This window comes from Candoia aspera, chromosome 6 (genome assembly GCF_035149785.1).
Source record: "Candoia aspera isolate rCanAsp1 chromosome 6, rCanAsp1.hap2, whole genome shotgun sequence".
Classification (NCBI taxonomy): domain Eukaryota; kingdom Metazoa; phylum Chordata; class Lepidosauria; order Squamata; family Boidae; genus Candoia; species Candoia aspera.
In genome coordinates this window covers 897,548-925,105 of record NC_086158.1, presented here as the reverse complement: position 1 = coordinate 925,105, position 27,558 = coordinate 897,548, and the positions used below count along the sequence as shown (strand labels likewise).

The following is a 27,558-nucleotide window of genomic DNA, read 5'->3' as shown; positions in this document are numbered from 1 at the left end:
CCACTGCTACAGCACAAACCTGGTTGAAGATGATGGCTGGTTCACCTGACCTGCTCGGATAATGGCTGGGTTCTCACGGCTCCCTGGACGGCAAACTGCCCGGTCCCATTTGAGCCAGTCCAGCCCGTTGGGCAGGCTCAGCTCCGGCGGAGGCCGACTGCCCAGGGCCTCCATAGAAGGGGCAGGTGCGGAAGCAGAGCTCTGCCAGAGCACTACGGCCCCTCCCCACAAGAGGGCAAACCAGGCGCACCGGGCGCCTTGAGCACTGGCAGGACAGACGCGGTCAAACGTTGGCTGGACTGAAATGGGATAAGAAGTGCCAGGGAGCAGTCAGCCAAAGATCGGAGGCCCCCCAGGAAAGCACCCCCACTGGGCCCAGGGAAGCCACCCAGGACTGACGCACCCCCTCACGGCAAGCCGGCCCATCGGCATTTGGAGCACCATTGCCTCGAAGCCCACCGGCCTCCATCTGGACCCTTCCTGTCCTCGCAACTTCAGAACCACCCTCGTTGCATCCCAGCCCCACAATCCTGCCTCGCCAGGGAGCGCCAGTGTTGGCTCTGCGAGGCTCGTCCGCGCAGGAACAGAGAGAACAGACCCCCTGGGGAGAGTCGTGGCCCTGCAAAACGAGACCCTGACGCCAAACGCATCCTGTAGTAAAGGAGAACGCCAAAGGCAGACAAGGTCTGTGACTAGTGCGCATGAACCGCTCTTACGCTATGTCCTTTAATCGCCTTGAAGGAAGGCCTTGGCTAAGGACACACACTAAGACCGACCATCCCAGGATCTCATTCTGCAGGAGCCACTGGCAGAAGTTCTTGTTCCGCTCCAGCTCTGACTCCAACAAATACATTCAAGGAAAGGCGATCGAGGGAGGAAAACGCCCGCAGCGTGGAGAAGTCTGTTGGATCATCACTTGTCGCCTCGTTTTGGTCTTTCTGGGTGAGCAAGGGACGCGAGCCGTCCACTGGGCGGGCGTTTCTCACAGTCCCCCTCTGAAAGAGGGGGCAGTTGGGGGATGGGGGGGCGTGAGACCAAGGGGACCCAGCCCGCCCATCGGAGAAGGGGATGTGCTGGGGTCGAAGGGAATTTTTGCTGAAGGAGGCGGCCAGGACTTGGGACCTGGGCGCACCGTTCAAGTTGGTCTGGGAAAGCTCTAGACACCAGAGGAAGGGGTGGCAGCACACCAGAGCCCAGGAGCCCCCCCGCCCGCAGGCCCACTTCAGGCTGGGCATGTTTACCAAGGAAACAGATCTGGATAAGCGAAACGCAAGCGAGGGGGTCCCAAAATCTGCGGCCGCAGCAGAGAGCCTCAGAAGAATTTGTCGTCGATTCTGAAGTGGGGCCGCGTGACGTCGTCTGGGTTGATGAAGACCGAAATGGACTTGCCCGGGTTCTCAGTCACCAGCTGCTGCAGCTTTTTGGCCAGCCGGTCGTCAGGCTGGTTGGGGTCCCCTCCGTCGGACTGGGGGGAGGGGATGCTGGTGGCGCTGCCCCTCCGTTGGAGCTCCAGCGTCAGCCGGTTGGCAGCCTTGACATGCTCAATGGCCATCTGGAGGTGTTCAGCAGGATCGGAGCGCACCGAGGAGAGTTTCCGTGCGTGGAGCATGACCGTCTCCTCCGAGAGATGCTCCAGCATGTTGCACTGGGGGATGAAGTAGTTGGGGCATGTCTTGTTCACCAGGCAGTGCTGCAGGTCATCAATCAGGCCCAGGAGGAAGTGGGCAGCGTAGTCCTCCTGCAGCAGGTAGCTGGCCGGCAGCCGGTCGCAGGCCCAGAGCATCATGCTCCGCAAGTGGTAGGGGCTGATGGCCTTGGGGCGCGAAAGCAGCTTGATGATGATGGCCTTGCAGGCCTGGTAGGCCTGCATGAGGCTGCTGGAGATGCACTTTTTCAGCTGCACTTCGCTGCGGGCAAAGGACAGTCGCCACTCATTGTCCTTCCTGCCTTTGTACGAGCAAGCGGGGACCAGGTAGAAGCCGCTGATGACTTCCTCCTCGGTGATCTTCCCGTCCCAGAAGTGGTTCTCCATCAGCCAGCTCTGGGCCACGGCCGGCCAGCCTTTGAAGGACACCACGGGCACGATGTCGTACAGCATGCGGCTGCTGCCCACCCCTAGGATGATGGAGATGAGGGTGCCATTCTTCTCCACTTTCTCCACTTTGGGCATCCCCCGCTGAGGCTTCTTCTGAATCTCTGAGAGGACGATGCTGATGGAATCATAGAACCAGTCGGCTACCCTGGTGGGGGAGAAGAAGTAGTTGGTAGCCCCGTTGAGATGGTCCACGATGGTGCAGCAGTCCTTCCACTTGCTGATGGTCCCTTCGTCAAAGAGCCGCAAGCTCAGCCAGGAGTGACACAGGGCGGAGTGGCGCATGTCCAGGGTGACCGGCTGGTTTCGGTCATGGAGCTTCAGTGCTGGCACAAGGAGGGTGAAGTCCATGTCATAGTCAGTGCCACGAGCGTAGATGTTCAGCTCATCGAGATCAAGATCCACCACTCCTTCTCGCACCCCTCCGGAAAGCAGCAAGTACTCATTGGCGACTGGAAGTTTTTGGTCAAGTTTTTGCACCATGCCTGCAAAGAAGGAGACAGACAAGTTGAGCCTGGGACACCCCAAGGGGGCTTCGGAGCCTGCCCCAAGTAAGAGAGCAGAGACCATCAATTTCCCCTCCAGGAGGACAGTCTGAAGCCAAAATTTGTGGGTGCTGTTTCCAAGAAGCTGTGGGCCCAGCTCTTGCAACATCCCTGGCCTGACCCAGATCCTCTGCAGGTAGAAGATCAAGGGGACCTGCAACAATGCAGACTTTGGCTTGGCAGCCACGAACAGGCACCACCAGCAAGCACAGTTTCAAAGGGCGACCGCTGTACAAGAGACAGTCTCCTGCTGAACTGCTCCTACGGCAAAAGATGACTGAAAAATCGGTGCTCGGAAGAGTGAATTCAGTAGTCCAGCATGCTGGTATCTTGCACAAAACAAGTAGACAAAGATGACAGCTGTAAGAAAGTGTTTTTGTGAGGGGGAGCCTCTCAACACCAGCCAGCACTGTTTGCTCCACATGATTGTTCCCAAGTGACAAAAAAGAGAAGACAGTGCCCCCCCCCCCAAACAAAGCACAACAGAGAGATGCTTTGTAAAGAAACAGCCTTGCGACCCAGCCACCTCCCCGAAGCTCTTCTCGGCCAAGTTTAAGCCTGAAACTATAAATTACACTCTGTTTCAAAGGGCAAGTCCACATCCAGTCGTTGAGATGTAGCAACTCAAAGCCCACCCGGATTTGGTGTCCCTCTCAGACCTCTTCCCAGACCATCTTGTCAGCTCCCAACTCCTTCTAAACCATTATTCCACAGCCACTAAGGATTTCCAGACCTGGCCGATCCCCAGGAGAAGCTAAACACAGGAGAACCTTTCCGCTTTAAACGCCCTTCCACTTTGGAAGACACAGGCGGACTCACGGCTTACAAGGAACCGGGTCAGAGGGGAGCGTGGGGGCTGTCTGATCTGCATCCTCCATCTGGATGAACTAAAACTTCCGAGAGGTCACACTGTACTCACTCGGGTGATCCTCCCTGCCTCTGGAGGGCTGCGTTTGGGAGCAGAGCTAATGCTCGTGTCCCTTCCTCTTAGTTGGCAAAGAAAGCAGAGGAACTGGCAGCCAAGTTTGGATACAAGCGCCAGGATCTGTGCCCCTGAGCCCGCTTGTCATCCCTCTCCAGTCTTCCTTTCTTCTGCCAGTCCCCTCCGGCGCTGGCGGCCAAGAGAGGCGGCCAGCACCCAAACGGGGAAGGCCGCACTAAGGCACCACCCTGCCTGCGTGAGGGCCACCTCTGACACGTGCAGTGGAGACACACCACCTTGCCCACCCAACGCGGCAGCTGGAACTAGCCAGAGAAGTCCCCGCAAAGGCAAGCTGCTTCCATGCGCAGCCCAGGAAACGACACACGCTCGCTAGGAGAGAAGGTGGACTTGGAGGAGAGTTCACCTCAAGGAGAGACGCTGCACAGCCGCCAAAGCTCTGTCTTGGCACGAGGGCTCCCCGCTTGGACGCAGTAGCCAGGACCAGCCCAGCTCCCTTGTAGCTCCTGGCTCAAATCTTTTCCAGCTCTGATTTGGTGCTGTAGAGTTACTTTCCTTGGATCATTTCCGGTTTGTTACCCTTTTGCCCCGTGCCAGGATCTTGGAGCAGGAAGAGCCCCTATGCCAAAAAAAGAACCAACAATGCCACTTGCTGTCCTGGTGCCCTTCCAGGGAGACCAGACTAGGAAACCAGTGCCAGGCAGGTTAGTGCAACTTTTATTGTGAAGAATCTTGCAAGCCTGAAAGTGCTTCCTCCTCCCTCCCTCCCTCCCTCCATCTTCGGGTGAACGAGGGAGGGGCTCATCTGAGACCTTCTCACATTGCTTTCTTGGCCCAGGCTCAGGCCCCTCCTAGCTGACCGTTGCCTTGGTAGCAGCTCTTCCTCCTGCCTCTCAAGGCGTTCCCTCTGCCCTCTGCACCCAGATGCCCCACTCGCTGCCTCTCCCCTTCTGGTGAGAAGCTGCCCTGTGCTCAATCACCCGCCACCCCACTTTTTTGCATCCAAGGGGAGTGAAGGTTCCCCCCACCCCAGTTGTGGCTGGGCCGCCCTCGATGCTGCTAGGCCAATGTGAGATGCCCCCGACAACACCTCAGAAGGCTGCTTCCCCACCCAGGAGGTTCCTTACAGTTCTAGGAAGCACATGGACCTATAAGATAGCAGGTTAAATGAGCTGCATGAACAGTGCCAATCCTTCTGGTGAAAAGCCTTAAAATTATGCAAAAATCTTTAAAAGGCCATTTTTTAAAAAAAATGTGGAGGGGTTAGCAACTTTCAAAATTGGGATAGCAGGAGGACAGGGTAGGAGTTGAGATAAATAGGTGGGGGGGGCAAAAGTCTCATCTTGGGGGTCCTTAAGCATCCCCTCCCAATCGGCTTTATCTATCTATCTATCTATCTATCTATCTATCTATCTATCTATCTATCTATCTATCATCTAAGCATGTTGTTAAATAAACCTGCCTCTGAAAGAGACATCCTAAGGCAAGTCAGAAGTTATTTTGGGGGACCTATTTTTAAAATCACATGTTGGGCGCACATGATGCTGTGCTCCGTTTCAGAGACTTTTGAGAGGTAATCAAAGGAGCTGTAACTTCTTTGGGGAGAGGGGGAAAAGTCTTCCTGGTGCCTCTCCCCCTCCCAGCTCAACCTCTACTAAAATTACTCCCTGAAGGCTAGCCAGCAATTCTGCACCAAACTTTTCCACAAATAGCAAGCATTGCCCAACAGCTGCCAATTAAAGTATCTTTATTAAGCCTCATTAGATGGAGCGTTCACTACAAGATTATGCACAGCCAGGCCCTCCTTTCAAGACCTGAAGGAGGGGCAGCACCCAAAAAGTATCCACTGTTACCCAAAAACGCATTTGGCGCCCACCCGTCAATCAGGGTGTGGAGTCAAAGCTGGACCTGGAAAGGGGGGAGCGGTAAGGTTGAAGCCCTCCCCGTTAGAAAGAATGGGATTTAGGGGAGTAAACGTTTTTCCAAGCCTTCCGGGCATCTACAGCAGCCTTGCCAACCCGGGTGCCCTCCAGACTGCAGCTCCCCTTTCCCCCGCCCTGGAGGAACTCTACTCCCAGACCACTGGGGGCACAAGTTTGGCGAAGCAGAAGTCCACCCACAGCAAATTTCCATCAGTGGACCCGCAGCCTGCCTGAGCGAGCAGCTCGTTCTGCTCCGTCTGCAGAAGGGAGTCCCTGGCTCCGGGGGCCACCGGGCCCTCCCCAGGTGGGAATCCTGAGGAAGCCAAAGCTGCTTCCCACGTGGGTGTCCAAATCTTGCTTCTGGAGGCAGAAAGTTTTAGGGTTCGGATGACTCTCCCAGCCTGTCAGCACAGCCAGAAAGGGGGCGGGGCCCTGTGCCGCAGCTGCTGCGCCAACACGCAAGAGCAAAACCGCACCGTGGTGGCGGAGGAGGTGTGCCCAGGGCGGCGGCGGCAGCACCAGTCCTGCCTGCCAAGGAGCTTCCCTTTCCTGAAAGCACCCGAAGGCCAGAAGTCAATCCAGACTCTGACGAGGAGGGGGCAAGGAAGGCTTTGCGCCACAGGCTTTCACACAGAGGTGACACACGGCGCATGCTTCACACAGGCCCTGCAACGAGAGCTCCAACACCCCCTGCTCCCCAGCGACCACATGCGAGAACCCAGGCTTGGAGGGACCTGCTCTGGATTCCCAGGAGGAGAAAGAGGCAGCCAGGAGGGATTTTCTCTCGAGACCACCCGGGCTATGCTTCACATGGCCTTTGGGGATCTGGAGCTCTGGGAAACCAAATAACAGGACAGGGCGTAGCGACATCAGAAGCCGGTGGCCAGAAGATGCCCTCTAGGACAGAGGCCTGGCTTCCCCGCAGGAGCAAAGAACATGGCGTGGGTGGAAACCAGCAGAAAGCCTGCAATGGGTGCTCCCAAACCTGGTTTGGTTCACTGTCCTCCTGAGGGCTCTTTTTCTTCCCTTAAATTATGCCATCATCCAGTAATCCAGTAAACTGTAAACTCTCTGAAGTTCAGATCCAAAGAAATTCAGTGAAAGAGTAGTGTTTTTTTGCAGCAGTCACCTAACAACCACAATTGAGACTGGAATTTCAGTTGCTAAGCAAAGTGGTCATTAAGTAATCCAACCTGATTTTATGACCTTTTTTGCAGCGGTCGTTAAGTGAATCACTGCAGGCGTTAAGCAAACCACGTGGTCCTTAAATGAATCACATGGTTCCCCATTGATTTTGCTTGCTGGAAGCTGGTCAAAAATGGTGATCACGTGACCACAGGATTCTGCAACAGTCATAAATGCGAACCAGTTGCCAAGCACCCAAATTGTGATCATGTCACTGCAGAGATGCTGCAACGGCCAAAAGCATGAGCACTGGCTGTAAGTCAGTTTTTTCAGCACCGTCATTAAGTCTGAACTGCCACTAAACAAATGGTCATTAAGGGAGGACTACCTGTATTGTCATTACTATACATCCTGGTAGTTTTTGAGCTGTTATCTCTAAGGGCATCTGATTTCATATAGTTGGTGGACCAACAAGCTTTTTTTTTTTTTGCCCTCCAGCCCTATCTGTCTGCAAAACCCGAGTGAAAAGGACCATAAAGCCAACAGTATGGAGGAACCCGTACATATTGTCCCACCCCGTGGTGGGAACAAAGCCACGGGGTTTTCTGAGAGCCGGAGCTGTGGGTGGGAAAGACACAGAGCCATGAAAAGGCAGGAGGAGGAGAGCAACGCTCACCCTTGAAAGCAGGCAAATGCCACCTCAAACACACACACACACTCGAATACTTAAAAGCAGATACCTCAAGGCTTTGGAGATATTTGTCAAGTTAATCCTGTCACTCTCCAGGCATAAAGAGCAGCTTAAGTAGAGAGAAAGTGCAAAAGCCTCCCCGGCGAAAAAGCCCAGGCTGGCACGCCGCTATCCTGGCCACCAACTGCCCCTAATCTTAACAGCTCTGGAGTGGTGAAGCGGCCATAAATACCAAGCAGGCCAGATCTGGTTTGTCCTCAGGGGGGAGACCACGAGGAAATCCTGGGACTCAGGCCAGACTGGAAATTCAAAAGGACCATCCAGGAAGACGGCAACGGGCAACCAGTTCTGCCCGGTGCAAGAAAAGAACACGGGGGCTCCTGGCATCTCTTCTGGGAACCCCTCGGTGTTGGGGGACCTGTTTAGCGTGAAAGCAGAGTGTGTGCTGGTGAAGAGAGATACCTCAGGGAGGGCCTTAAAGGCAGGTTCCTGTGTGCATCTCGCCCCCCAGGAGACAAATGTCCCAATGGAGCTCCATGCGGGCTTTTCGGCCAGTCCCGTGTCCAGCCCGATGACCAAGGGCTCAGGTGAAAAGGAGACGGGAGCGGCAGTTTGACAGTCACAGGGCAGCCGGCTGATCCCTCAGGCTCAGGCCGGCTCCTCAGCCAGCTGTCGTTTCACAGGACCCTAGAAAAGTCTCCTGGAGAAGCCCTGGGGGGCAAGATGGAGGCCGGGCCTCCCACAGGCAGACGTGTCCCTCCCTCTCCCTGAGTGAAGCTGTCCCCCTTCTGGCACCAGGGGAAAGGGCTCTCTTGCCCTGGAAGAGCTTCAAGGGCCCACATCATGCCAGACCAGCCTCTCTTCTTGGAAAAACATCTCCAGAGCCAGCCTGCGTTTCCCAGGGTCTGTGGGTTGCAGAGGACCACGCCAGACCTTTGGAAGAGGAGGTGCACTGGCTCCAGGAAGGGACCCTCCCCAGACAGAGGGAGCAGATGGAGAGGGATGGGGAGCCCCCCCCCGCCCCGCCCCGCCAAACCACACCAGGGTTCATACAAGCCAGATATTTGAAGGCAGCCTTGGGAGTCCAGTTAAGCCTGAGTGAGGCTGGTCCAGGTGGGACATGGATGTGGAGGTTTAGAACATGTAGGATGCTGAATGTGGTTTAAGCATGGGTAAAATCATGAGGGTAGAAAGCAGGCAGCTGGCAGCAGGCTGAAAAAGCAGGGGGCAGAAGTATTGCCGTAATGGTACAAGCCTGCTTCCTGAATAATAAACGGTTCACACAACTGGGCGGCTGCATTCAGTAACATGCAATCACTCAATTAACTCATTTTCTGCATTTCAACAGTGCGCTGAACCGACCAAGCAGGCTGGGTTCACGCAGAACTCTCTGTTAGGAGATAGGAGAAAGGTGGTGCCTGGGCCAGGGCTGTGGGCATCTGTGCCTACTCTGCCCCTGCCAGCCAAGGCACAGCTCGCCCCCCCCCCCAGCTCCAGGACCACAAGTGGAGCACACAGAGCTGCTGCCTGGGACACAGCACCTGCTTTCCAAGGCTGATTCGCCACCCCCCCCCACCCCCCCGGGCCCGTCTCCGCGCACGCAGAGAAACAAAGAGGAAGCGGTGAGACCCCCCAATACCAGAGTGGCCTTAAAGCAACCAGCCCCCCTGTGAGATTTAGGGGTCCGTGTATTGCACGCGCCCAGAAAACAGGATAATCCATAGCATCAGGCTATGCGTATTGTGTGAATGCAGCCAGGGAACCCCTTGGCAGCTCCTCTTCGGACATTTTGAGCCAAGGCCGGTGCCGGTCAAGAGCTCTGAGCCACATAATGGAGCCCCCGGGAGTTCTCCCCCTGGATCGCAACCCTCTCTCCGTTCTTCCAAGGCCAGGGACCATGGCGCTTACTGTGCTCTTGGCAGGCGGACGCTGTGCCGCTCAACGGCCACCACCCTTCGGAAGAGCTCTGCCTCTGGTCAAACTCTCAAGCGGGTTGCGCGGCTGAGCAGGGTGTGCTCGACTCCCGGCCCTGACCGGCCCCGCTGGTGCAAGGAAGGAAAACGACAGATAGGCTGAAAAAGCTGCCTGCCCCAGGCTGGCAACAGAAAAGACCAACAAGGCCCTTGCGGATCCTGGCCTCCTTCTCATGGCTCGGTCCACACCACATCGGTAGGTTCTGGTCTGGCATCTTCTCCCCGCCTGCTTCTCTCTTTCAGCAGGCCAGACCATCACAACACTCCGCGATACGATTTACTCGTTTCGTCAGCGGACCTGGGTCTTGCTTGTTGTATGAAACCAGCCCAACTGAAGTACAGAAGGACTCCGGGGTCCCCGCAGGCTCTCTGCTTGCGAAGAAAAGGAGCTGCGACCAAATAGGGAGGCTCCCCACATCCCCCGCAGAGCCTGACCTCCTCTCACGGGTGCCGGGGGTGGTCGCGCCGTTTCTCCCAGAGGAGAAGTCCCAGGGGAGGCAGAGAGCTCCACCTGTGGGGCCCCGGCCCTGCGGCCCTCCCAAGAGAGTTCCTCGTGGGACCCACGAGGCTGAGGACTTCCTGCAAACAGGCATAGGGTGGGGGGCTCTTCACACCTCCCCCCAACACACACTCGCTGCAGGGGACCCAGCAGGCCTCCTGCCCCTCCAGGGCTCCCTGCAGACCCATCCCCTTTCTTCTTACCTTCAGCCCCCAACTGGGGGCCCAGGAGAGCCTGAGGCCACTGGGCCCCGGCCCCACTTCCACCACAGCCAACCCACGGGAGCGGGTCCATGAGCCAGAGAGAAGAGCTGCTGTCCCCATCTCCCCGCCCCAGGCCCCTCCGCTCCTGCAGCAACACAGAGCATCAGGCCAGCGATCTGCTCCTGCTGGCTCCTCCGGGAATCTGCCGGCCCCCCTCCAAAGCCCCCAAAGGCCAGCCCCGCTGAATCTCCTGACCACAAACCCCGTAACTTATCAGCCTGCCCCATCGTCCAGAACACGGCTGGGAGCATGAAGCATCACGGATCCACCACGAGAGGGCGTGCCTTCCCAGCCTCTGGAGGCCGGGCTGCTTCAACACTTTCTGCATCCACTCTGGGGGCCACCATTCATCCCCTGCGCTGCCCACAAGGGGCTGGAGAAGGCCGGTCTGGGGTGCTGGGAAAGGTCACGAGGTCACGCTGCAAGGAGAGTAGCTCACGCTGCTGCAACCAAGCCCCATCCCGGGGCTTTGGGGGGACAATTCATTCCTCTGGGCCAGCCCAGAACGCTGCCCTTCCACCACGCCCCGTCCCATTCAAGCAGGGACTCCTAACTTGTCCCCAGGCCTGGCCTGCCTCTTCGGGAGCCAGGCTGGCTACTCTTCCTTGGCGTGGCGTGGCATGGCTGTCCTTCAAGTGCGAGATTCCTGGAACATCGAGATTCATCCTGTCCTCGCCTATGAGGAGCACAAGCCAGCGAGTATCAAGGCTCAGCCCTTCGCTGGCCAGGCGGCCAAACTGGCTCTGCCTTGGGGTTTCTGCGGGGCAGCCAGAGAAAGAGCTGCGGAAGTCCGGATGCAGAAATTGATCTGCAGCAAGACAGAGCCCCTTTTTTTGATGGGCAAAGCACCAGCTTGCTGCTTCCCCCATTTCTCTCTCTCTCTCTCTCTCACACACACACACAGAATCAGCAGTGTTTCCACAGCTGCAGGGAGACAAAACGCTTTGAGCCAATGGCCTCCCTGGCCTTCCTCCCCCATTTCCGGCTGGCTGCACCCCGCTGCATGGCACTCGGGGTGACTGCCCTCTGCCACCCTCTCCTCTCTCCCCTGAGGCCTGGAGGCCTCACTGGCCAGCTGGCTGGGGTGAGGAGCCACAGGGCTATCTATCTATCTATCTATCTATCTATCTATCTATCTATCTATCTATCTATCTATCATATTTTTATCACCGTCCATCTCCCCCACATGGGGGACTCTGGGCGGTTCACAATAAAACAGTTTAAAATTAAATAAAACCATAAGTAATATAATTCATCAATAAATATCATGCAGAGAGGGCATGCTATGGACCCCGTCGGTAAGAGAATTCCATCTGGGGGTCCAGGGGGCGGGCCTTCTCGGCAGTAGCGCCCGCCCTGTGGAACATCTTGCCCCTGGAGGTGAGGTTGGCTCCATCACTCCTGGCCTTTCGGAGGAAGTTGAAGACCTGGCTCTGCTACCGGGCTTGGGGCAGGGAGGAGAAGAGTCATACTTGGGGCTGGGTAGTGCCTTGAAGTGCCCCTCCTACGCAAGGACTGAATGAGACCACAGCCATCTGGATTTTATTATATTTGGTAGGTCTGTGAAATTGTTTTATAGTGTGTTTTATATTGGAATTTTATTATATATTTGTTTTATATTGTAAACCGCCCAGAGTCCCTCCAGTCGGAGGAGATGGGTGGTGACAGATTTGTCTGATAGATATATAAATATAAATATAAATATAAATATAAATATAAATATAAATATAAATATAAATATAAATATAAATATAAATATAAATATAAATATAAATATAAATATAAAATGTAATGAGATCCAAGTAATGGCAGATCTAATTCCACCCAAAGGGGGGCAAGACTGGTTCCCGCAGGACTAGGGAACCAACCAGCCCCGAGAGTGGCCCTTCCTCTCCCCACTCCAGGCCTGGTGACAAACCAGGTCTTCAGCCATTTCCTGATGTCCAGGAAGGAGGCCAACCTCACTTCCGGGGGACGGGTGTTCCAAAGGGCAGGAGCTGCTGCTGCTGCCCGCCTCAGCTCACCCCCCAGAAGAATCGCCCGTGCTATCCGGCAGCCCAGGTTGCCGGTGTGATCTACACTTCTAGTGCCCCAGAGAAATTCGCCTGGCCTGGCTGGCAGGTCCCCCCGCATACTCAGGCCCTTCGTCCCTCAACAGCTGTGATTAGCACCTATTTCCCTTTCAGGCACTTTTATGGCTGGGGAAGCAGAGGAGCAGATGGTCTTGCTCATTGCACACATTTTGGGGATGGGGGGGTGGTATCATCAACAAAGGATGGAAAATGGGGTGGGGGCCAGGGAGAGACAGAACAGAACATTTTGGAAAGAAACAAAAGCAAAGGGGTGGAATGTGGAAGCCCAAAGATGCAGCTTTCAGGTGAGCCAACATCTTCAAAGGTTTTGGGGGAGGGGGGAAGAGGCAGGGTAAAGTGGGACCCTCACCACCAGGGCAGTGCAGCTGGAGTGGGAGCCACATCTTCACCTTTCTGGGGATGTGGGCAAGTAGGAAAGCCCAAGGCTGATGGACTGTGTCAATCATGGCACCCTCGTCCTCGGCTCCCTCCAAGTTCTCCACAGGCTGGGTTCGCACAACACTAAACCCAGGTTACCAAAACACCAAGGTCTGGTCCACACACATGAACCATATTATAGTTCAGTGTGAGGGCCTCATTCACACCAGATGTGAAGGCAAAGATACGTTAGCCTCAACCGGAAGGTTGTGTGAACCTCCTTGCAAAATGCAAAGCGAGCAAGGGTTCGTGGGCAGTCTCCCTTCACGGTGGCGGGACTCAGCCCCTTCCGCTTCATGCCCACTCCCCAAGTCTTCCGGCACAGGCCGTGGTCCAGCTCTGCCAGTGGGGTGTCACAAAGCCGTCTCCAAGGGAAGTCCTGCGGCTGCTCCCTGTCTCCGAAGCCCGATGTGGGTCTCATGCCACGTGGAAGAGGAGCACCAGCAGCCATCAGAAATGGCCCTCCAGAAGCCAGAGCTTCTGAATGTCCACCGAGGCTTGCCAAGGCCTCCTCGAGAAGAGAAGCAAGGTGGGTTTAAAGTTCCCTCTAATTATAGCCCAAACCACAAAAAATGAGGAGACACCAAAGTCCCATCACAGTGAGTGGCATGAAGACCAGGAAACAGACGGGCAGCTCATCTCACGTTGGGTAGGTGGGAATGGCTGTGTTCAAACACACCCTTACCAGCTCAGGCAAAGACGCAGCAGATGTTTTTGCACAAGCTGGGTTCAGGTTAACCTGGATTTTCTGTGCCTGGTGTGCTGGGCAAACCTACCCGTTGGTTAGATTATGGCCCAATGCACCACGTGGGCTCAGAAAACGGGTTATTTGAAGAACCGAGTTAAGGGTGTTCCCTGAATGTAGACAATGTGCCCGAATAGCAAAAGGCCTTCAGTACTACCCCCACCCCCCACCCCCAAAGGTTCACAGGGCAGCCAGCTGGCAGCAGCATGCAGCTGCTATTTCGGGTGGGGGGTGGAATCTAACCAGGGTTGGACTGGGGACCACAAGGAAAGCTCAGAGCTGTGGGCAAGACATGGAAGAAAAGACCCACGCACCATGGCAAGCCACTTCTGCACTGTGCCAAGAATGCAATATGGACATTGAGGTCACCAGGAATCCCATCTCTACCTTTTATATTTAAGAGGAGGGGAGGAGGAGTGGTGCAGCAGCTCAAATGAAAGGAATTAAAAATCAGACCAACTCTGCTTACGCCTGGCAAATAAAATGTGTCAGTCTCACAGGAGGCTACGGGATTCTTCCTGGCTTTGGGCGGCCACCAATGAAACGGCTCTCCTCCTGGGAAGCCGACGATGAAAGGCAGCCGGAAACGCAGCTGCTTCAGGAAACAGGGGCCGGCCATGCAAAACACCCCTTCGAGCCGCTTCCAGCCACCCCGTCAGCAAAAGTTTGTTTCCAGCCTTCCCTATTCAAAATGTCGCTCTCCACTTCTATAGTCTGAAATGACTTTGGGCCCAAGAGCCAGGCGTGTCTGTGAATTGCTGAAGAGAGTCCCCCCGTGGCTGCCTGGGGCCAGCAGCTGACCCTGGAGACCCCTTCGTGCACTGTATTGTCAGCAAGGGTCAATTGCCCCCCCAAGGCTCTTTACTTTTTGCTCTATTCTGGTTTACCAATCTTGTTATATTTTTTATTTTATTACTAGATTTTAAAATCTGTATCCAGATAGTCCTTGACTTACAACCATTAGTTTAGTGACCATTCAAAGTTACGATGGTGCTGAAAAAAGTGACTTACGACCAGTCCTCGCACTTACAACGGTTGCAGCGTTCTGGGGTCACATGATCACCATTTGCAACTTTCCCAGCTGACTTCCAACCAGCAAAGTCAATGGGGGAAGCTAGATCCGCTTAACAACCATGGTGATTTGCTTAACGACCACAGCAAAAAGGTCACAAAATCAGGCTCAACTCACTTAACAACTGCCTCACTTAGGAACGGACATTCCAGTCCCAATTGTGGTTGTAACTCGATGACTGCCTGTAAATATTGTTAATCCATCTCTGACATCTATCAACTGCTGACTCTCACAACCCACACGATGGATGTTTACAGCAACAAAACACAGAAACTAAAACAGAATAAAACCAAAAATAAATCCATCAGAATTATTGATCAAAATGAACAGTGTTAACATCAGATCCCACAACCAAGGTACCCCCGATTACTGACTGGTGTTCTCAAAGGTCCTGCAGCACATTATAGCATTTCTTCTTTAGAAAAATTACTCACAGGCTCACTCTGGCCCAAACACCAAAACAGTGGAGATGTTTACTCAGAATTAAAACAACAGAGAGTCTTGTGGCACCGCAAAGATGAAACAAAGCTGAAGCTTTCCCTTCCTGCGATCCACAAAACCTTTGCTGGTTTTGCTGCCAAAGACCAACTACAGCTCGGGCAAGGCTGCCCTGCCTCTTTACAAAGGCTTTATTCAGTCGGGGTGGCAACCGTGCACAGTGACCAAATATGCTTCTGATCTGTAGATCCCATGCCTCTGTACTTTGGAGTGTGACAACAAGACCTCTATGCAAGTGTGGGATCGGGGTGTGTGTGTGTGTGTGTGCAAGTCTTTGTGCCACCTGATTCAAACAGGTCCCAGCGACCAGGGCCCAACTTTCCATAGGTTGGTTACCTACATGCAGCTGCACGAGAATCCCGACTATGGGTCAAGGCGCTGGGAGAAGAGAAGCCCCATCTGTTCCAGCTGCTTCTTTCCTACAGTGAAACGCAGACGGAGAAGGGCGCAAAGCTGAGACCAGCACCAGCCTCTTCCTCCCTGGCAGAGGAAACCATCAACTCACTTCAGGCTGCAGCCTCCCCTCCCCCAAGGGAACAAAAAGGTGGCGAAAGGCAACAGGGCCGCACCCCACGGGCTAATTCTCTAGTTCTCTGAGCTGCGAAAGGAAAGGAACGGCAGCAAGCCAAACAGGCCTAGCAAGATTCTTGCCTCAAGGGGCCGAATTACGTGGGTCCTGGGGCGGAGGGGCATGGCTTGAAAGCCTGCCGCCTGGAGGCATCTCCTGGGCCGAGGGCCAAGCTGGCACCTCACCCTGCTGGCTCCGAAACAGCCTGCCTGCTGAGCCCCCCAGGCTGCACAGCTCTGCAGCAGGCCTCTTTTGAAACCAACTCGAGAAAGCGACTGAGAACAAAATCCTCCCGGCGATCAAATGCTCCAGGTCCCTTTGGCGCATCAGGGGGTCCTGGGGGCCCTCCCCCCAATGCAAAGCCAGGCTCAGACCAAAGGCAGAAGGGCTGCCGTTGAGGTAGCCGGTTGGTGCACCCCCAGGCTCAGAGCCACGACCAGAAGGGAATCAGGCGCAACCTGGAACTCGCATCCACCGGATGAAACCACCTCGAGGGAAGGCTGGAGGTGCCAGGACAGACAGAATGCGGCGCCTTTCGGCAAACCGATGCCCTCCACAGGGCCAACTTCAAGGCCCATGGCCCCCAGCTTGCATAAAACCAGGTTTGCAGGACTGCAGGCCCCAGGACTGCTGGGCTGTCTCCCAAGGGAGATGCCCGCCAAGCCCAATCCTGAACCGATGCTGAGCGCCAGCAGAACTCGGTTCACAGGCCGGTTCGGTGCTGCTTCAGCTCCCTGGTGGAGTGCCAGGCGGCAGCAGCAGCAGCAGCAGCAGCTGTAATCCAGCCATTTTCACCCAAGAAGCCCTGAACATCAGAGCAAGCCTTATCCCCCTCCAAGTCCTGCCAGAATCAGCTGCGGATTTGGACGGGGGTCAGATGGAAGTAGACCCCCTTCTGCAAACAGCAACAAAAAGGAGGCAGTCCATGCCGTGAGGGCACCTCTCTGGGCGAAATGCCACCAGCTTCTCATCTCATGTAGGCCAGCATAGCTGCTGTTTACCCAAGTGTCAGCACGGGGACCCACAAGCGCCTCCTTCACAATCCCGCCTGCGTCTGGGCTGGGCTGGGCATTCAAGTTGGCCCGGAAGGGCAGCACCCCGGCACCAAGCCTCCTCCATTGGCCATCAGTCAGGACCCAGTTTCTGGCAGGACCTACAAGCCGCCAACATAGCCCGGGCCACAAGAGTGGAAATACGGGCACACCTGCACACCGTCCATCTCTGCCCAGGCAGCCCACCGCTGCAGAAACCTGGAGTTACGAGAACCAGCTGAGAGAGAACCACGGGCCCCCAAAGGTGCCGGCTCTTCGCGCTCTTCCCCTGCCTGGCCGGCTTCCTTGCGCCCCAAAGGGCTGCAGCCAGGAAGGTGGCTTCCTGACTGCCTCAGGAGCGCTCTCTCCATGGCCAGTGCCGCTGTCCTTCCTCCGCCCAACGCACAGCCCTGAGAGGCGGGGGGGCGTTTTCTTTCCCAGGCCAGCCTGACCAGAGGGGAGGCGCACAAATGAAGCAGCTCCTTGGTGGCAGAGGAGGACCTCCTCAGGGGTGAAGCCCACCCCAACGGCTCACCCGCTCTAGGCTGCGGGGCAGGACGCCACCGAACGGGCAGCTCGGACGACAGGCACGACCGGCAGGTCCCACTCTTTCAGCCAACCCAGCCACCCGGAGCGCGCCCTGTGCGATGACGACTGCGTGCGGCAAGGAGGGCTTCCCAGAGGAGCTCCCAAGCACCCAGAACGATTATCCACTCCCAAGGCTAGACCTTCCAGTGCCAGCCGGCTTCCGTTTTCAGTCTGCAGGGAGCAGGAATCCGGAGGGGTTTCCACACGGGCCTGTCCAGAAACGGTCCGCCAAACGGGTGCAGCCTGCAACTGCAGAGCTTGAGGAAGCCAGGCCTGGATCCGTTCTCACCTCTGGTTTCAGCAAAGTTTAATCTGCCCAGATCATGCCCTTGGCACACTCCCACCTCCCACCCCGTCCCAGGCACCCTTCTCTCCTACTGATCACTCTTGGCTACCTAGGAAGGTCCTGCATTTCTTGAAAGGCTGGGCGAGGGGAAAGGGTGAGGTCCCCCTACGCCCTTCTCCCTCCCCACTCCAGACTCACAACTGACACAATGGGGAAGGGGTGGGAAGAGGCTGGCGGGCCCTGGGCACAGCTCAACAGCTCTGGAGCAACCCCTCAGTGACTTCTCAGCCCATGCTGGCTGCAAATCCTGCAACGGGAAAGCGGGGATTCTGAAACGTCTGCAATTTGCAGCTGAAGAAATCTGGCCGGGAGAGGCTGGTAGATCTCCAAAGAGAAGTAGGACTGATTAGTCCCGGGATGGGCTGTATGCTGGGCTAGGAAACTGAAGTATGTCCTGGGAGAAGGCAAGGGCAAGCCACTTCTGTGCTGTTGCAAAAAAAGCTACACAGACTTTTCCTGGGGTAAACTGGGTGGCTTCATACTAAGCTGCAATGTAAGTTGTCTGACATAGCAGGAGGTCAGAACTCAGCTCGTAAACCCTGCTTTGTAGCTTAGAACAGTGTTTCTCAGCCGTGGCCACTTGAAGACATGTGGACTTCAACTCTGGCTGGGGAATTCTGGGAGTTGAAGTCCACAGTCTTCAAGTGGACTTGAAGTGGCCAAGGCTGAGAAACACTGGCTTATAACGAAGGGAGCATCTGATAGAACCCACAAAGATGCTACATGCATGATGACATCACATAACTGAGGCTCATGACATCATCCACAATAAGGACTTCTTTAAAAAAAGCTTAATATAATGCAAGTCGTCCTCATTTAGCAACCACAATCGGGACCAGCAACTCGGTTGTTAAGCGGTGGCTAAGCGAAACCATGACTGGGCTTACAAACTGACTTCAGCTTTTCTCTGCTTTACAGACTTGTGAAGGTCTTAAAGGTGAGGGCTGGTCGCAAAATTACTTTTTCATCACAGTTGTAACTGCAAATGGTCGCTAAACGAGGACTCCCTGTATATCAGCCCCACCACCGTATCAGAGGATGTTCAAAGGGCAGAAATATTTCCCAGAGCTGGCTGTGCCTGGAAATGTGTTGCCCCCTCTGCTGCTTCCCATACCCCACCACTCAAAGCAGCTCAGACGCGAGCCCCTTTCTATTTTCTAAGAAGCAGGTCCAACACCCTTTGCATGATATTCAGACCCATGAGCACATGGCTCCTTCCAGAAGGGAAAACCTCCACCCTAGAGAGAGGCTTTCTCCTCTAATCCGCCTCCTGGGCATGTGTGTGAGCACGTGCGCCAGATGGCATAGCACTGCAGGCTGCACAAGCGCCAGGGGGCCAGGGAAACAAGGCAGGCCAGGGGAGAGTGCAGCGCATGGCCACGGAGAAAACAACCTTTAAACATAGTACCTCGGATTTAATTAATAGGGCAAGCACAGGCAAGGAGTCTACATCTGGGCATGTTTTAAAAAGAGCTTCTGATTCTGTGGAAAAGGAACAGAGAGCAGAGTTCCCTTTGCTGCTCCTGGTTTCTTGCAATGTGAAATCAAGTCTTCCTGAGTTTCTGGTCACAGGAGAGCTGACATTGTTTAGAGGGTGCCACCCAAAATGGGGGTCCATTGAGATCTTGGATGCTTGATGAAAAAGGCACAGTGGCAGAGGATGTGCACCCTCCCAGGCCACGGTTGGCTCAAACACAGCTCATTAAATAAAACACATTTAGCTGTGCTTGCAGAACGCACAACGCCAAAGCCAGACAAATCACATTATGGGTTAGTTTCTGAAACAGGATTCAGCTGCCAGGGCATGGACTATAGCCTGTGTGCATGTGTTCGGCTGCAGGGTTATGCAGCTGCAATCCTTTATCACTGAAAAATGAGGGGGAATATGACAAGCCCTCTTCAGGCACCCAAAAGGAGGCGAAGACCTTGCTCCAGTGCAGGATGCGGACCTATGGATTCTGGGCCCAGGAAAGCACAGTCTGAGGGCATGTCAGGAAGGGCATCCTGAGAGCAGAGCCATTCAGGGGGAAGCCCCTGAGCCATGGAGGGCTGGGCTCCCCCCCCCAACTGGATGGCCATCTCTCAGGGGGGCTTCACTCTGGAGCAGGCAGGGCAGGTGGATGCAAAATGTAAACGGCCTGTTTCCATTCTGGATTCTAGGATGATTAAACACAGGACTGAGGGAAACATCCTGGCCACTCTGGGTACAAAGGCTGCCCAGTGAATGGATTTTCTTCTTTCGGAGCAGCCCTGAGAATGCGCTGAGTGACTCAGAACTCTTCCACAGATTAAATTTTAACCAGTATTTTCCATGTTTCATGTTTTCCAAACTTTACAGATATATTTGCACACCACAGTCTTCTTTGAAGGTAACAGGATTTTTCCCTGTAAGTCTCAATTATTCCCTGGGCTTTGTCGATGTAAAACCTAAAGGGGTCCTGGATTTGCATTCAGCTGCTGGGAGCTGCTTGAAGACGTTGCTGTAATTTTCTCAGCCACGATATTCTGTAGCTTGTGGAAGAGGTCAGCCGAATGTGGCTAGGCACTGCCACCCTCCGAGACTCTGTCAACTTACAACCTGGTTAAAATCAATGTCATTTTCCAACTATTTGCTGTTAAAAGTTTAAGAATGCCATTCGACACTTAAGGCACCCAGCAGAAGTCCCACGGAAGCAGACGGCCTGAGTAGGTGAAGGCAGGTTGCTTCTCCTGTGACCCTTTTGGAGCCGGTAAGGTGGACTAGCAGTCAACTGAAGGGCCAGAAAATCCCAAGGCAGGATGGCCATGCACCTGTCCAGAGAGGCTGGGGGGGGGGGCGGTCTGCACATAAAGGCAACAGTAGGCAGCCCTTCCAGAGTCACAGGATCAGCTGTTTCATGGGTTAAAAGTCCCCAGACACAGATGGAGGATAAATCAGATAAATCTTCTATTAAAGAAGGCCGCAAACGAGGAGAAAAGCTGAAAAGCCACTCTCCTGGCAGGGCCGGCCCCCCCACGGCCTTTCATCTCTGGCCTGCAACCCGCCCTCAATAGCCAGCGCAGCAAGAGCAGGAGAACTGGCACAGGCAGGCGGCTGCCCCATCCTCCTCAGCGAGGAGGGGGGCCTGGAGGGATGTGAGGCATTGCAACGTTCTGCAGCCTGAGTCCAAGGCCCAGCATCAGTGCTGCCCCCCCCCCCAAGCATGGCACAGCTCTTCCTACCAGTCAGCCACTGTCCTCCAGGGGTCCCAGTGGAGCCCCTCTCCAGAGGGAGGGATGGATCACTGGACTGGGGGGGGGGGGGGTTAATTGGAGCCTGCCACCCAGCTGTCTTTTGGAGGAACCAGGTCCTCCAGCAGGCTGCACAGCTCGAGGGCACACCCGGGAGCCAAGCAGTGCCGGCCAGAAGCGCTCTTGGGCTCCTTGGGTCAAGAGGATCCCCAGGCTCTTGCCACTCACTAGCACCGACAACGGACGGTGGCCGACGGCCAGCTGGAAGGGCGGCCAAGTCACGAGGGCACGCAGCTGGCGACAGGAGAAGACATCCCCGTGGGCACCGCAGCTGCTTCAAAGCCCAGCACTGCAGCTGCCCATGAATGGCTTGGGTGGGGCTCCTTTGGCAGCACAGCAGATCTGGGGATTTGATGAGGAACAAATCAAACAGGTGAAAGGTGCAACGTCACCATCGCAGGTAAGGCTGGAGTGCAAGCATGTTCCTCTACGCTGCTTCCTGAGAGAGTCAAACTGGTGCCCCCGCCTGGCACCCCAGCCAGCCTTTCAGGGAAAAGCCCTAGCAGTGCCACTTGACACCTGCAAAGCCAAGCGGGGCCTGGAGAATTCCGAGCCAACTCCCGGGCCCCCTTGCTGGAGCAACATTTCTGGCCAGTCTGCTGGGTCATCACAGGCTCCAAAGCTAATAAATCACAAAGTCCCCTGAAAGCCAAAACAAAAGGGAGATTTGGGGGTGGGGGAGGCTGGGACCCTGCAGACAGCCAAAAGGGGGATTCCTAAACAACCGGCCCTTTTGGCAGCACCATTCCTCTCCGCCCCAGGGCCTGGGGGTGGCCACAGCGCAAGGGCCCGGCCTGCTGAAACCAAGGGCAGCCTCCGGGTCCTTTCCCCTCCTGGGGCTCAAGTGCCTTAGTGGGGGTGGGGGGGTCAGCCGATGGTGGCACTGACCCAAGGGCTTAACGTAGGCAAAGTTGGCCTCCAGCCCTCCCCAGGTTCAAAAAGGAGGGGATGAGAGGCACCCTCCCCCAGGACTGTTGCCCTCCTACCCTCTCCCTCGCCAAGCCCCCCTGCCCTTCAGCAGACTCACTCCTTGGACCAGAGCCCAAAGGAAGCCATGGGTGGGGGACTATCCCCCCATTCTTGGACCCCATTTGCTGCCCTTGTGGGACCCCGCCCCACCCCACCCCCCACACGAAGCCACTGCGTCCCCCAGGAGGTTCACGCTCAGGCAGGTCCATGGCTCAGACATTCTCAATGCCCCCCCACCTTTCATTTAAGGCTCAGTGGAGAACAGCCGTGCCCCAGAGGGGCTTTGAGTCCCTCCAGGGAGAAAGGGGGTTCAAGGTTCCCCCCATAAAACTTAGCACACTCACCACAAGGTCCCGCTTTCTCAGGAGAGGCCAAGGGGATGTCTGCCAGCCAAGGGAGCAGGACTTCCTCCCGAGTAGGGCTCTGGCCCACATCTGCAGGAACGAGCCCCTCCAGTGCAGATGCTGAGCAGCTGGTGGCCCCTCCTCCCTCAAGAGGGAGGAAAGAGGGACCCACAACAGACGGAAGCCAGAAACCAGCGGTCCAGCTGGGGGGGGGGGCAGAGGGAGGGAAGAATTCTGCCATCCCCTCCACGGGCACATCCCAGGGAGGATTCACGCAGCACGCTTAGCCACACCAGAGGCAGTTGCTGGCCTCGTGCTGAGCTTGGTTAATGCATTAACCCTGGCTTGATTGCTCAGTGTCCTGGGATAATTCACCCACACTTGGGCATGTCTCTTCACAGAGAATATCACCAGGGCAAAAATCCATGCCACGGCGGGGTTTTCAAGCAAAGACAATCCTGCCCATTCCCCTTCTCTGCCTATCATCCAGGTGTGTCTGAATGTGCACGTGTGTGTGAGAGTGCGCGAAAGAGAGAAGCCAGCAGCTGCCTTTCCAACTCCCCAGTGCCCTGTTGCATGTTGTTTGCTACAACCCGCCTGGAAATCATTTACCTGACCTCTTCCTACAGGGGTTGCAGATGGCAACTGCTTCCTCTCTTGCTCAAAGGGGAAAGGCAGCATGGCAGATTCCTGGGGGGTGGGGTGGGGAAGCAACTGGATTCCTCTCTGGTGGGGGGGAGGCAGGTGGCAGTAATCCAACTACAGCGGTTTGGGCCCAAAGCACAGATGCAACCTTGTCTTGCAAACAGGGCAGTGTTTCTCCACCTTGCCAACTTCAAGGTGTGTGGACTTCAACTCCCAGAATTCCTTTGCTGGCTAGGGAATTCTGGGAGTTGAAGTCCACACACCTTAAAGCTGCCAAGGTTGAGAAACACTGGCTCCAACAGCACCAGTTCTAAGAACAGGCTGGCCCCAGGATGGGTTGGGTCCTGAAATTTTTAGTGCTTTGATCGAAATGAACAGCTAGAAAAACACGTTAAGGCCGGATGCCTTTGGGATTGCCTACCTGTCTGAGCGGGGCCCTCCCCAGCTCCTTCCCCTGGCTGGAGGTGCAGTACTGCAGGTGGGGATGTGGGGGAGGGTCTCCCCTGGAAGCCTGGGACCCGGCCAGACTAGTTCCTCTACCTTTCAGAGCCAGAGGAAGCCTGGCGTTTGACTCTTCCATTCAGGACATCGCTGCCACGGACCGGATGTGCTCTGTTTCCCTTGGCAAACCAGCGCCTGGCTATTGCTGTACTGTGGTTACTGCTGTTTAAAATGTTAACGGTGTTGTCTATTTTTATTCTATCTTAGTGGATTGCATCACGCGTGTCAGCTCCTGATTCCGACTGCCCGCGTTACGTTCAGCTGCTGTTTTGCGAACGGCCACTACCAAGGAAGCGGTGGACGGAAGCTGCTTATCTCCCAGCCCACCCACCCGGACTTCATTTTCGCCTGACCTCTCCCATCTTCCTGAGTGTATGTAACAAGCCCTCTTCTCAAGCAGATCATGGTCCATAAAAACCTACTTCCAAAACGGTGGTCTCTGATGTGCCACAAGAACCTTTGTCATTGGCTCTCCCTTTATGGGCTGTCTCTCCCAGATCAAGTGACCGAGAGGGTGTGCACACCTTGATTATGCAGCCGTGGCACAGCTGGCATTCAACGAGGAAGAGCATACCCCCGATTCAACCCTGCGCACGTACAGAATCACCGCAACCAAAGGAAAGAACCACCAGCCAGCCGCATCGTAGGTACCACTTGGAGAGACAGAACTGCGTGCCAGAACGCCACCTTTTCTGACAAACCCATGTGCGTTTAATCCAGTAGATAAGTTAAGGCATCCCACGGAATCCTCTTGCGAATCCCCCCAGCCCGTTCAGGACTCTGGGCTGCACTGGGCACGTCTTGGGGTCAGGAGGAATCTGGGAGCATCTTTTCCAATTAGCTATAGAAATCGAATAAATAAATAAAATAAATAAATTATCCAAAAGTTGATGCCTTTGAAGAGTCCCCCTTTGGGGGAGATGGGCGGTGACAGAAATTTGAAATATAAATGAATAAATAAATAAAATAAAATCGGTCGGTTGGAAAAGGTACCCCAGACTCTTCCTGATTTTTTACCTCCATCTTTAGGAAACTCTGGTCTCCCCCCCCCTGCCCGTTCAAATGACGGGGGGATGGGAAAGACCTCCCACAGCCAGGACTGGGCTGTGGGTGCCCACATGGACATCGCTGGTCTAATGGTTGCCAGCTAATTTGGGGAGCAGGGAGGCAAAGATTTCTTTAATCAACAGCTAAATGGAAAGCGCAGCCGGCACGTAGCAAAGCACCATCTCCAGCTGTCTGAGAATATTTCAGGGCCCGCAGGGCATCCCTAGGATGCAGACCTGGCCCGTGCTTTCTCTGGAGGAGGGCCCACCTTGCCAGCAGGACAGGGTAGCAGGAAGCACCAGGGGTGGTGGTGGTGTGAGCAGCAGCTTCCCCATTGTCTTTGGATCAATGGGCACTACCTAGCTGCCCACGCCCCCAGGGTGGCATCTTGTGAAAAGGCCTATCTCCTGGGGCAGCACCCAACTTGCTCTCTGACCGTCTCTCAGAAAAGACACCCCAACCACCATTTCCCACACTGCTACTGATCCACATGCTACTGAAAGCCTCCATGACTCCTCACCACCTGTATGCCAAGTTCCCCAGAGATGTTGCCCCCCCACCAAGTCCCAGGCTACACAAGTGTGTGCAGGAAAGAAGGCAGGCCCCTCTTGGACAGCTTCAGCCCCAACCACACAAGGGTGCCAGGTGGCCTAACGCAGGTCCCCCTCCGTGGCTGGCCACACCTGCTGGCCTTGTGCTTCCACACACATCTGAAAGCCTCTACAGCAGTGTTTCCCAAGCTCAGCAGATGTGTGGACTTCAACTCCCAGGGGAACTCTGGGAGTTGAAGTCCACACATCTGAAAACTGCTGAGCTTGAGAAACACTGCTACAGGATGGTGCCAACATCCAACCTGGCTATAAGTGGCATCTTGGCAGACAGGATTCTGCTCCGGAGGACCCTCACCGCTAGAAGCCTGGCTGAAGGAAGTTCAGCCCTGGGAAAGACTTGGGGGCAGCTTGGAAAGCCAGAGGGCACGTGTGGGCTCCCTGGCAGGGCGGGGGCAAGATTCTGGGGAGGGGAAATCAAAGGTCATCCAGTCCCGCTTCACACTGGACCGACACACTGCTTGAAAGGTGCAACTCCAAATGCTGCCCGATCCAAAGCGGGGAGGCAGTTCAGGCAGACCTCCCACCTATCACAGCCCCAGAGAGCCATTTCTCCCCAAACACATCCAGCTGAGCCAAGGCGGACCCCCAGGAGTGGCAAGAGGAAACACCCTCTGCCCCAAGGGTCAAAAGGCTGGCAGGGGCTGCCCCTAAGCAGCAGAGGCACAAAAGGAAAAGCCGAGGGCCGAGGGAACAAAACCAGGGCCCGGCGCCTGAAACACAAACACAGCATTCACGTGGCCCGTGATGCCCAATTACTGAGCCTGAGAGTCCGGCTTGCACAAGCCGCTCAACAGAAGCCGGGTTCCTAGGACAGGCTGGACCACAAAGGACCCAGTCCCACTTCGGCACGGCCTGGCAGTTTGCACAAACGAAGGCAGAGTCTCCATGCACTCTGGGCCCACAATCAGGAACAAGAAACGGACATAATCACATCAAGCCCCTCACTACCTTCATGAATATGAGGGACGCACACAGAGGGTTCCCTCGTGCAAAATGTGTTTTTAAGGCAACACGCTGGTCTGAGAGAATGATCCCGGAAAAGCCACCCTGGGCACCCACGGTTTGTTGCTAGGCGTGCCAACCTGAGAACCCTGTGCTGCCCCCTCTAAGGCCTGCCAGACTTTATCCCTCTTCCAATCTGTTTGGTGTCACTAATCAGCTGACAGAGTCAGCCCATCTTCTTCGGGCATCACAGATTAAAGCCCACCACGTTTGGAAAGCAGTAGCTAGGATACCCCAATGATATAACCTGGTTACTACAAACCGGAAGACCACAATTCCACTTTTCTCCCTACCTGCAGATCCACAGAGGTTGGTTCCCCAACCAAGCATTAAGCCAGTTTCATTCCCACCCCAGTACAGCCAGTTGCAGAGATCTCAGAAATCATGGGCGCCAAGACAGGTTTTGCAGAACCATCACCGGGGGGGGGGGGGGGGCTTGGTCCTCGGAGGCGAGGAAGGGTCCGCATGGCGGGGGGAGCTCGCGGGGATCCCGGCCGCGCGACCCAACAGGCCGCTCGCTCGCTCCGCCACGCGCACCCGCCTGGACCGCCGCGCGGCCAAGGAGGCAGCCTCGGAATGACAGCGCGGGCGGGGACCGGCCCCCCCCACGCCGCGCAGCCAGGAAGGCAGCGGTGTAGCCGTGGGCCTCCCCCCACCGCCGCCCAGGTCAGGAGGGGACCTGTTTGAAGCGCAGGAATGTCCTGCCCCCTCCCTCCTCCCTCCCCCCGCCGCGGCGCTGCCTTTGTCTGCGGCGCACCAGGCGAGCCCGGGGCCGGGGCGGAGGGAGCCGCGGCCGGACCGCAGCCGGGGGGGGCGGCGCGAGGGTGACGGAGCGCTGCGGACGCCCCTGGCAGAGCCGGACCCGCCCGGCGCCTTCGCCGGGCCGCGCAAGAAAGGCCGCCGGCCCCGCCTCGCGTCCCCGGTCCCGCGCGGCCAGTCCAGCGGCAGCCCTCCCGCCGGCCGCTCGCCGCCTGCCACGGCTTCGGCGCCCCGGGCCAGCCAGGCTGCAGGCTTCGGGCTCCCGCGGAGAGGGCGAGGCAGCCCACGCGGGCTCCGCCGCACGCAACAGGCCGGCGAGCAGCCTCTCCCGGGGCGGGTCCGCGTCGCCGGCAGGCCGGGGCGCCGAGGCTGGGCTCCCTCCTCGGCGCCGCCCCGGGAAGCGCCCGCTGCAGCCCCGAGCGCCGCCCAAGCCGGCCCGGGGAGCGGCGCCCAGCTGCGGGGCCCCGGCGGGGAGGACGGGCGGCCCGGCGGCGGCGGCGCGGCTCACCCAGCATGGAGAAGATGAAGTCCTTGGCGGTGTGGATCTCCAGGGCGCGCTGGTCGTCGTACTCGCGCTGGTCCTGCCGGGCGAACTCCTGGATCAGCTTGTTCAGCTCCTCGATCCGGGCGCCCGAACGGAAGTCCAGCTCCGGGAAGGCGGCGGCCACCCGGGCCGGCCCGAGCGCGTTGGCGGCGGCGGCGGCGGCGGCGGAGCAACCGGCCTTGGTGGCGAGAGGCGGAGCGGCCATCTTCGCGCGAAGCCGAGCCGCCCCCGCCGCCCCGGAGCCGCCTGGAGCTCCACTCCGCCTCCCTCCGCTCGCGAGGGCGGCGCCGCCGGGGGGAGGCGGGGGAGGGGGACCCAACACGCCAGCGGGAGGCGGCCCGGCCGGCAGCCAGGAAGCGCCCGGAGGCGGCGCGGCGCTCGGCGCGGCTGGCGAGGCAGGCCCGGCCCGGCCGGCCCGGCCCGGCGACGCCTCCTCCGAAGCGCGCGCGCCCTGCAGC

General features: G+C 56.5%; 1 protein-coding gene across 1 annotated transcript; it reads right to left on the bottom strand.

Moving 5' to 3' along the window:
* Positions 1 to 712: 712 nt before the first annotated feature.
* MB21D2 (Mab-21 domain containing 2) lies at positions 713 to 27,346 on the bottom strand. Its single transcript, XM_063306230.1, has 2 exons — positions 27,065 to 27,346; positions 713 to 2,577 (listed from the first exon to the last, which is right to left on the bottom strand). Exons 1-2 carry the CDS (start codon positions 27,303 to 27,305, stop codon positions 1,313 to 1,315), a joined length of 1,506 nt encoding a protein of 501 aa, XP_063162300.1. The 5' UTR covers positions 27,306 to 27,346; the 3' UTR covers positions 713 to 1,312.
* Positions 27,347 to 27,558: the final 212 nt, after the last annotated feature.

Coding starts and splice junctions, on each gene's coding strand:
- MB21D2 (XM_063306230.1), bottom strand. CDS start 27,305: ATGGCCGCTCCGCCTCTCGCCACCAAGGCCGGTTGCTCCGCCGCCGCC. Junction 2,578..27,064: donor CTTCATCTTCTCCATGCTGG/GTGAGCCGCGCC, acceptor CCTTCTTTGCAG/GCATGGTGCAAAAACTTGAC.